This window comes from Opisthocomus hoazin, chromosome Z (assembly GCF_030867145.1).
Source record: "Opisthocomus hoazin isolate bOpiHoa1 chromosome Z, bOpiHoa1.hap1, whole genome shotgun sequence".
In the NCBI taxonomy this organism is placed as follows: Eukaryota; Metazoa; Chordata; class Aves; order Opisthocomiformes; family Opisthocomidae; genus Opisthocomus; species Opisthocomus hoazin.
The window spans coordinates 64,742,082-64,753,097 of NC_134454.1; the positions used below are offsets into that span (position 1 = coordinate 64,742,082).

General features: G+C 47.7%; 1 protein-coding gene across 3 annotated transcripts in view; it reads right to left on the reverse strand.

Moving 5' to 3' along the window:
* HOMER1 (homer scaffold protein 1) overlaps nt 1-9,293 on the reverse strand; it is a 102,401-nt gene extending 93,108 nt beyond the window's left edge. For all 3 annotated transcript variants that reach the window (XR_012761858.1, XM_075410625.1, XM_075410624.1), the window contains exon 1: nt 9,226-9,293. Coding sequence is in view for 2 of the 3 variants with exons in the window: in XM_075410625.1 (XP_075266740.1) it covers nt 9,226-9,230 (5 nt within the window). In the remaining variant the exon portion in view is untranslated. The remainder of the gene's footprint in view (nt 1-9,225) is intronic.
* Between the last annotated feature and the right edge of the window lie 1,723 nt (nt 9,294-11,016).

Below are 11,016 nucleotides of genomic sequence, written 5' to 3' on the forward strand. Positions count from 1 at the left end.
GCTGTGACGTGGGGATGGGCCCCAACAGCTGAAGAGGAACGGCCATACCTGGACTTGGCTGTCTCACGGATGAGCAGCTCATAGGGAAGACAACTGTGCTGGAAACACAAGGCTGCATCAGTACTACCCTTGGGTATTGCTATCCAAACAATGTAAAGAAACATTTCTTCACTGACGGCTCACGCGCTTGCTTTCTGTGTGCTGGTGGAGGCTGGCAAAGGCAAAGTATTATGTGTTAGTTGTACTGGAACTAAATTACCAACCACTGTGCAAAGCATACTTCAAAATGTAGCTTCTATTTCAGAAAGGCATCTCCATTGACTGTAGTTCTAACCCCAAGATAGCAGGCAGGTACCAGGGCTTTACCCAGATGGAAGTTACTTTCCTTGTTGGAAGTGTAATTAAAACAAAAAAATCAGATCTCATGAAACTGCTCAGCATTTGGACAAACTAAGCAACAAAATGCACACCATAAAGTCTGTGCACAAGTGCTGGCTGAAATGCCTGTGTGACAGAAAAAAAAATATGGAATTTTCTTATGTATTTTACATGGAATTGCCTACATTAGAGATCTACAGTTCAATAAAGTATTCAAGCAACAAATATGTGCTACTACAGTTAGGAAGTGTCTAATCAAAGACCAGGAACAAGTGCTTGTTACAAGCTAGTTAGTTATTTCATTATGACCTTTTTTTATGCACAGGAACGATCTTCCTTACACTCTACCTCAACGAACTGACAGGGTTCAATGCCTTCAAAACCTACACATGAACCCAGAACTAGAAAAGCCTCCCTCATCCACTCCTTCGCATAAATATCAGAATAGATATTAAACATAAGAAGCCAAGCCCTAGTGTTTCTGTATCCATGAAATAAACAGTGGCCAGAAACGAGCAGGTTTATTAGTTACTTACAGAACACTTGCATCACAAAGTCAGTTTTAAAAAAAGCTGTATTAAAAAAATTTTACTCATGTATGCTAAACGTGGTATAGTCTTCCCAAACTGGAGTACTTAGGTGCTCATATGTTTATTTCCAAAAGAGGCTTAACCGAAGCATCAAATGCAAGCCCATGTAGCAGAAACTGCCATTTCCCACTCTGTAACAGGTTGTGTGTTTAGAAACAAAATACATACTACGATATACCACTGCTTAACCTAGTAAACAGAATGCCATGAAGTACTAATAACATCCTTAATTGCAAAAAAGATCTCATTGTCTACAACCAAATGAAGAGGAACAGTTCTTCAGGAATATTAACAGCATACACATAAGACAAGATGATTTAAAGTAAAATTTCGTATCTGTCAGGTGAAGTTTAAAATATAATTTTTAATCATCACTTAATTGGCTCTGTGTGAAGTTTGATCACGACCACTAATTTCCCAAACCTCTAACATACCAGCATACCAGTTCATAAGCATAACAGTATCTGAAACCAGAATCCTTGCCTTTTTCCCTTTTCACAACAGCCTTCATTAAGGTGTAAGTGACATAAGCAGGTCACCATGACTGTCAAGTTTCAACAAAGAAGGTTAATTGCTATTGTGCCACTCTGGCTACAGATATTTCTTGTTCAATACAAGCTTCTCATAGAAGAACATTAGATGCATTTTTCAAATGTGAAAGACCAAATTTCACTTTGTGATCGCAACCAGCAATGCTAATCGGAAACTGTGCATTATCATCAAGTTCTCAACCGCAGCACACAGTTATGTACTTTGCTGCAAAACAACTACTCATATGAGGCAGCATTCAGTGATCTAGTTTTCCAAAAATCAGTTAATTTACCCACAGTCTGAAATTAACATTCTATCCCTCCCAGTATTTCTCCTCTACACTGAGGAAGCTAGCAGGACTTGCACAGGTTGAAGACAAAAGTATGTATCTTAATAACAGGGTAGATTCCACCCATATTCTTCCTGAGGGATTTCAGAAAAGTACTGTCATACACAAGTTGCAGGATCATCAAGCCAGCGATTTTTAAGGTCTAAATAGACCCATTAGGATTTGTCCAGAGGCATACAGGACACCAAATCAAACCTCTGTTCCAGGTACATAAATAGCATTTTCCAAGGTTGCAGAACTGTTTGAATAGCTGGCTTTTGTAAAAGACTTTGAACTTGAACATGGTGTGGACAGATAATATTCTTCCTTGACAGAATCCTCCCACCAGGGTGTTCAGCTATTCTTTCCCAAATGATTCCAGAAACATATGCAACACCCTACACATGTTGCTTTAAGTGACAACAAAGTCCTCTGAGTCAGCAAAGTGTTGAGTTTTACAAAAACAATAGCCAGTGGCAGAAATAGCAAGACAAGAAGGCAAGCAAGAAGGTGTAACAGAAGGTAACTTTTATAAGATCTAGACTTGGGACCTATCTGTAAAGGCTGCATTAGTGCAACTGATTGGCAGAGTACCATGTCCACCTCTGCGCACTCAAGAGCAGCACTATTTTTTACATCTAGGATTTAAGGTTGTTACTAAGGAGCAGAAGAGAATTACTCTATTTTCATGCTAAGTAAAATTGTTCTTTGTAAGAACTGGGGAAGTAGCAGACTGTTTTCCTTTGTCTAAGAACTTTGCTCTAGAATAATATTAATGCTCAAATCCTGCTAACAACAAAAAGTCACAGATATTATAGAAAAGGCCCCTATAATGCCCTTCAACCCATCCCAGTAACAGAACTATTCTAGCTTTTGCTCCAACCTAATTTTAAAAATTCATAATTAATGTGGACAAAAAGGGAGGATTTTTTTTTTAAATATGTACCTCACATTTAAGGCCACCAAATACATAATTACCACCAAAAACCACCTCAGATTTTGAGTGGCCCACTAAGTTCTGTTGTAAGAGACATGGGCAGCATTTGCATTCAGATGTCAGATAACTTAGGGAATCTAGAGTCTAGCACTTCACAGAAATCCCATCAAAATGGATCACTATTTAACCATGTGTTTCAGCACCTGTGTCTTTTTTCAGAAACTTCTCAAAGATCGTGGGAGTTTTATTATTGTGCATAGGTAGATATGCTGCCATCTGAGCTGTGCAGTGCTTCCAAAGAACCAAGCCTACACAGGACCCAAATCAGAAGGATACCACCTATTACCAAGCACTGCCAATCATCTCCTGGCAAGAAAACCATTCCTACGTACATCTAGATGCAGAGAGCTCTGGAAGCCTGGGTATTAGGCTGGCTAAAGCAGAGGGAAATTCTTCTATGTTCTGTAAAAGAGTAAGAACAAATATTGACTTTGGACAGTCATATTCTTGGATGTCGCAAAAGCACTTGGAAATCAGCATCCAGAAGATGAAAGTAAGTTAATCCACGTTAAATTGTTCCTGTTTAATTGCAGGTTCACTATTCTAGTCACACACAAGTCAGTGAAAAATACGGCCAGTGCAAAAGCACAAGTGTTCCAGTTTCAAAGTCAATTGGCCAAATAGCTGCTGATGACCTCAGTTACTGCATGCAATGATTTGACAACAGAGCTACGCGGCATATATTGTTCCATGTGCTTGTTTCTGTTGGCATGGAAAACACTTCATATCCCAAGAAGCCCTGACATGGCTGCACACTCCACAGTAAGTCATGTGTTGGAGAAAACATTGGTTTCTCCAATATCACACAATACATTCTTTTAGATTTCTGTACAGACAAGCCAGGGCTAGAAGACTGTTGGAAATGAACAGCCACAAGAAGTAGGAACTGCAAGAATACATGTCAAAGATAAATTATTTCACCAACACTTCACTGTAAAGTGTTGATCATTTAAAGCTCATTCTTCAGTTTTCAAAATTCAAGGAAGATCTCATTATATGTCCTGTTACAAGAATAGCTTCAAGATTAACTGTGGATTCAAGACTATAGCATACTATTTACAGAATAAGTAATTTAAAAGCATTTTAAAACCCCAAATTCGAAACCCCGGCAATATTATCTATTATATTTACTATGCAAGACACTATCAAAAGCAGAAAAAATGCCATTTCTCAACAAGCTGAGACTCAAGCTAGCTAGTGGACAGTCTCAAAACAACCCTTCCAGACTTCAGCTTCAGAACTGAGGAGAAAACTCTGACAGGGGTAGCTCTGATTCTGAATCTTTTGGAACGCTTCCCACCAGAATAAATAGACACTGCTGTAGCAAAAGGTAGGTCTATCCCACCTGCAATGACACTCCCCTTGTGCCAACCCCTGCAGTTGCGCAGCCATGCAGTCAGCTAAGGCAGAGTACTGATGTGGCTCACTGCACAAATGTTTGTGCTGCAGTAGACAAAAGGAAAAAGCAGCCTCCGTCTTCCATTGTTCCCACTTCTTGGTGGAAAGCTCAGTGAAAACTTAACGATCAAGATGCTGACAAAGAATACAGCCACAAAGATGGACAAAACAGTGCCTGTGAATCATTTGCCTGTACATGAAGGAATAACAAAAACCTGAGAGGAACCATGTATTTCACGTTCTTCCCTCTTTATTCAGATAAAAGCCATTAGTGAAAACAAGTGATGCAGACTCCTTAAGTCAGCTAACTTGACACCTGTAGCTAAAAAAAAAAAAACCCACCCACCAAAATCCATGAGTAGATACAGGAAATATACGCTTGTATCTGACAATCCAGCATCACCTATTGCATGTTTAAAGAGTGTCTCCCTAGACTAATTTTTTTTATGATGACTGGCATTCACCACCGCTTGCCACCAGAGAAGCGTGTCAGAATGCAGTGTGTTGCCAGAAGCATATTTGTGATGTAGTTCCAGAAAACCTATACAGTATTCAAACACAGTTCCATTACTTTGCAGACTGGAGCAGACAACATTAATACCACTGCTAGGGCTCTTCTGTAGACACAACAGAACCCAACACCATGTGGTGCAGAGCCCAGGTGGAATAAAACCACAGCTCCTTCTAGCCTCCTCTCCCCTCTAATCTCCCTCTCCTGAACACACTACTAATTTTGGTGGATGACACAAGGCCCAGTCTTGGAAAAAACAAAAACTAAAACAGTCACAACAGAATGGGGAAAAGAAACCTATTATCAAAATTAGACCTAAAAGTGGATTTTTCATAGTGCAATGCTTCCACACCCACTGCACCTTACCTTTAAGGCTGAATACATCTGAAAAAGCCTTGCAGGGAGAACAGCACAAAATCCTGAACTAGAAGGCATGCTCTTGCAAACTTTTTTTACAGAAGGCTTTCACCTAAGTAGGGCTTTTAAACACACACTTCGACCTGACATGGCATCTTTGGGGAAAAAAAAGAAAAAAAAAAAAAACAAAAAAAAGGGAGATGGACATTTTTGTCTTTAGATAATACAGAATATTTTGTCCCTTTGTTCATTGTTGCAGTTTCCTGTTACTAAGACTATAACCACACATATGGGGAGGCCTGAGATTTTTCCCCAGTGCAGGACTGTCTCAGATCCAAAGGGCAGATTGTTAAAACACAACCACACTTTATTTCTGTGTGCACATATATATGCATATTCACATGAGTTCCGTTCCAGGTCTGGTCTCAACCTCATTGGGTATCTCTAGACCACACCCACTTCCTTGCCTCTTAAAACTATAACTTCTGGACTAGAAGAGACAGCAGTTCTTGGGAATCACTTTAGGCCTCAACAGTTTCAAAATTAAAGATACCTAAAAGAGTAGAAGAACTAAGTTTCTAATCTTTATGAAGTGTTCGCATTTCTTAGATGGTCACTGATCTGGAATACACTGGAAACCACAGGCTCAGCTAAAATGATGTCCCAGGCACCTATACCAATGAGAAACTATGAGTACATTAGCGTTACATCATGAGCTAATGCTCTTCTCTTTCTAGTCCACTAACGCATAGACATAGATTTGGAAAGCTGTGATTTAAAGGGTAATCAGCTAACAGCTTTAAATCAAATTACAGTCTTATGAGACAATCATAAAGAATAAATGTTTCCCAACAAAATTCCCATAAAAGTGATAGCTGGTATTTCATAGAATCATAGAATCATAGAAAGTTTTGGGTCAGAAGGGACCCCTAGAGGTCATCTAGTCCCACCCCACTGCAGCGAGCAGGGACACCGCTAACTAGATCAGGTTGCTCAGAGTCTTTGTCACCCAGCTAGAGAAAGGAAACTTAAAAGTTTAAGGACAAGACTGTGGTTTGGAAACACGTAAAAAAGCAAGTCACCAGGCAGCAAACCAAAAGCAAATTCCACAGCAAGACTTGTCTATCCCATATGTTCAAACAGTATAGACTTTCACAGAATTTTAGATTTTAAAGCTTCAAATGGGATTTGTAAAAATTATTACATCCTACAGTTCAGAATTAGCCCTACAGCTACAGTATTCTCTCTTCGAAATGGGACCCTGCATCCTGAGTGCTTTAAACAAATGCATTTGACTAACTTCCCATCCTTCAAAAAGGGTAAGAACTAGGAGTGGATCAATCAGCAACAGATATTTTCCCAACTACCAAAAATTAAAATAAAATACTTCTTTCTAGGCAACTAGAATGCTAATAAATACATTCTAAAACACTCACCTTTCACAATATTCTCCAGCCAACTTAAGAACCCTAGAATTCTAATTCTGCCATTTCAAACTGACACATATTATAACCACCTTTATGAAGATAACATACTAAATATAGTCCAACAAAACTGAAGAGAAGCTGAAGTCTTTATAAAGACACCTCGATTAACGTGACATGACAGAGACAAGCACATCTGACAGAAGCCTTTACCTTGTAATTCCTTATCATTCAGCAAGAGAGAAGGGAAAAGCTAGTAAGATAAATCTGGATACTTGTCCACAGCACAGAAGGCCATAAAGGAAAGTAGCTATAGAGAGACTACTCATTAATAAACCAGGAATTAATCCACAAATAAATGGTTATATCACTCAACAGTGACTACTGATGAGAACTTGTCTTTATGCAACAGGGATGAGGAACTAGGAGAGGAGAGGGAGACTGGCAGGTAGAGAAGCTGGAGTGGACATCCAATGTGCCTGGCCTATACAATCCCCAGGGCTTGATCTGTTCACCTGCTCCTATGAGACGAGAGACACCCACAGATATACAGGACACAGCACTAAGACGAGAGTCTCTTGAACTACTGCACCTTATAGACCACTCTCTAGCTTCAAGTTTCTCAAACCAAGTATTTACTAGCAGCACTGGCCCAGGTACCAGCCAGTTCTTCACTGTAACACACGAGACTAAGAAAGCCACTGCTGGTTTGGCAAGTTAATTCCTCTCCCCCATCTCAAGTTTTCTGTGTTCTGACCATTGGAACAGGTAAGCTCTCTACCAGCCAGGTACTACAAGCTCCGTATACAAGTTTACACAGAATAGCAGTACGCAATGAATACCAAGTCTAGTACATACACCCTTGTGTGGCCAGGTACATGGATTATCAACTGTTTCATGGCGTGCCTCTAGAGCACTCAATTTTAAGGCCTTACTAGAGTATCAGAAAACTACTTTTAAAACTGCAGTGTTAAGAGTCCAGTATACATTGGTCTAGAAATATTCGAAAATCCATGGGCAACTGCATTTATATACTAATACAGAATGGCTACTGAATCGAGACCTCTGCTCTGAACACTAATAAATGTCTCATACTTAACCACAGATGCACAGTTGGTGTTGGCCCTGGCTTGGATGTGCTCGCTCGCATTTAGAGAGCAGAGAGCCTGCCCGTAACACATACACCCACTTCTGGTTTTGTCCACCTTGTTAGAAGATGGTCTGCAAAGGCACTCTGTATTGCCATACCCCAATGCGTACTGTCCTAAGAGTATCCAAAGTCTTTGCCAGCAAGTTTTGTCTTCTTGACCTCAATGTGCCATGACAGTACTCATCACACCAACAACTTCAGTATTTAGGATTATTTCAACTCCCTCTACAGATATGGATTTGTATTGTTTGTTAAGAAGCTACAACACTAAAACATCAGCAGTACTGGAGTCGATGAAATGGGGGAGTCTCTTCTATGTTTAAGTCAGGGTTTTGTTTTCAGAAATGCTCAGTTTAAATCTGGAGAACGAATTTTCACTCCTCTTCCAACAGTTCTCTGTATTTGTAACATGATACACTTAACTGACATATCTACAAACACAATACTGATTTTAATAAATGAGATGTTTTTCATTATTTGAATTTAAAAAGCTACATAATTCTGCATCTGCATAGCAGTTTCAAGAATATAGCCCAAACACATTACAGTATCCTTTAGCCTTTTGGCTAAATTGTTTTTGAAGCACATTATCACTTTCTGGAATACGTAGATAGCCGCAAGCTTGGGTTTATTCTGTTTGGGTCTAGTTTGGTTTTGTTTTAAATGGAAGGGAAGACAACAGGAAAATAGAAGCTGGCCTAAGAAGTCATTCCTTCCTACATCTTGTACTGTGAACCCCAGTGACTAGGACAAAGACAAGGATGCAGCTGTTGCCAACCCACACGCTAGGAAGTTAATAAACTGGAGAAATTCAAGTGTCCTTAACAGCTTGGGGAAAGAGACACTTCTAACTTCCGTACTAACATAACAATTTCACATTCAGATTCCCAAATGACCAAAATACAAAGGACCTGATCTGTAGCTTTTACACTCTGAACCATGTCTTAAAGTCTTAAGAAAACCGGCACCTTGTCAACGCGTCAACAGCCTGCCTCCACCTTGCAGTTAGCCAGATCGCACCAGGTTTCTGTTGCTCTCGAACATGGATGGGTTTCCATTCCACTGAGAGGCTGTCAGGCAAGCGTGGCCTTAGCAATTATTTTTTCATCATCCCGCTATACAAATTACTCAGGATGCGCCCGTGGGAAGTTTTCACAGGTATCTACGTCACTTCTCTGCCCCCTAATTCATCTGTGATCGGAATACAGATTTTATTCCTCCCCGCTGCCTTAACGCCTCAGGTGCACCCGGGGACCTGGCTGCAGAGCAGGTTCCCTCAGAGCCTCCCTCCCTCCCTCCGCCGGGAGATTCACGCGTCGCTCCGCACCCTCCGCGGAGGAGTGCAACCGAACCGCGGCCGCCCCGAAGTTTCGCCCCGCCACGCCGCGCTGAGCGCGGTCCTTCTCGCGACGGACCGTCCCCTCGGCGACCCGCAGACCGCCGCCGCCCGCCCCGGGGCCGATGCGGAGCGCCCGCCGCCGCTCGCCTCCAGCCGCCTCCACCACCACCTCCTCCCCTGCCCGCCCCAGCTCCCGCCCGGCGGCCCCCGCCAGATCCTTACCCCATGGCGGCCGGCGGCGCCGGGCACCGGCGGTGCCGCGTCCCCGGGGCGCTCCTCGCCGCGCCGGCCGCTGCGCTGGGCTCGCCGCGCCGCGCAGGCCCGGGCGCTGGGGGGGGGGGGGGAGCCGCGCCGCCGGCTCGCAGCCGCCGGGCCGAGCGGGGCCGCCCGCGCCCTAGGGAGCGCCCCCCGCGGGCCGGGCTCCCATGGCCGCCGGCACCGCCGGGCGCCCGCAGGCAGCGGCTCCGGCCCCCGGGCGGCGGCGGCTCCGGGGACAGACGGGTCCCCTCCTGCAGGCCGGACGGGAGGGCGCTTGCCTTCTCCGCGAGGGGCTGGCGGCGGCTGCGGCGCTCCTGGCCGGAGGGTGAGCAGCCGCCGAGGGCTCCGAGCGTCTCAGAGGCGGAGCGGGATGGGGCAGGCGGTGCGCGCAGGGCTCCACGCCGCCGCTCCCCCTAGCACCCCCGCCAGCAGCGCGGCGGGCACCGACGCATTTTCCCGAGGAGGCAGAGCGAGCCGCGGCACCGGCGCTGGCATCGGGCTCCCGGCGCCAGGCGGCTAGCGGCGGACTGCGGCCGCGCGTCGCCCGCCGGCACCCCCGGTCCGCCCGCCCGCCCACCCCCGGCTGCGGAGATGCGGGGAGCCGCTCCTCCTTCCCGCGGCGGCGGGCCCCCTCCTCGCCGTCACGCCTTCTGCTGCGGCGAGCGGGCGGGCATCGTCCTGGGGGCGCGGCGGGTCGGTCGCTGCCGGCGGGCGGCGGGAGGGGCTGCCGCCGCCGCCGAGCCCGCGCTCCTCTGCGGCGGGGACCGCGGGCTCAGCCCCGCCGGCGGGACGGACGGAGGGAGGGAGCGAGCGATGGCCGCGTCAGGCGGTGCCCGGCTGCTCCGGCGCCCCCGGGCTGCCGCCGCCTCCGCCCGCTCGCATCCCCCGCCCCCGCCTCACACCTCCGCCACCGCCCGCCCGTCCCCTCGCGGTGGGCAGGCGCAGCCACGGCCCGCAGCCCGCGCCGCCGTCCCGCTCCTCCCGGGGGAAGCGGCGGGCCGGGCCGGCCCGGGTTGGGCCTTGCCGAACCGCCGCGCGGCGCCCTGCCCTACAGGCTCCCGCGCACGCCGCCGCACGCGGCCAGCCCCGTACTGCTGGCGGCGGCACCGGCGCCCTCTGCCTCCATCCTCCGCCCGGGGAGCTTTAAATACCACACGTCACCGCGCTCCCCTACGCACTGACGTCAGGCACCGCTCCGGCGCTGACGTCACCGAGGTGCGGGGGATGATGTCAGAGCCGTCCACGCCGCCGGAAGCTCTTCCATAATAGGGCATGGCGGCGGGGGGGGGGGGGAGCGGGGCCGGGAGGGCTCGGGCTCGCCGCGGCCGCCTCCGTGCGCGGCCTCGGGGCGCTGGCGGCGGCCGAACCGCCTCCTCCCGCCCCCGCCGTCTCCGCGACAACGCCGCGCGCTCCCGGGCCGGTGCGGCCTCCCGGGCCGGTGCCGCCTGCGGCGGGGGCGGGGGGAGCCACCGCCGTCGCTCCCGAGAGCCGCGGGCGGTCCCCCCCTGCTTGGCCGACGCCCCAGAACCGGTAGCTCTGAAACCGGCCCCCGGATGTGGGTTCCGGCACGCCCGTGGTCGCAGCGCCGCAGGGAGGCGGCCGGCGCCGGGAGCTGGCGGGGCCCCGCTGGCGTCGGCCCGGCCCGGCCCTGACACAGGGAGCGCGGGTGGCTGCTCCAGCCCCACCCGCCTTCTTCCTGGGCGCCTGCTTCCCCGGAGGTTCGGCAGAGGCTTCCTTCAGCTCTCCGGGTTTCCC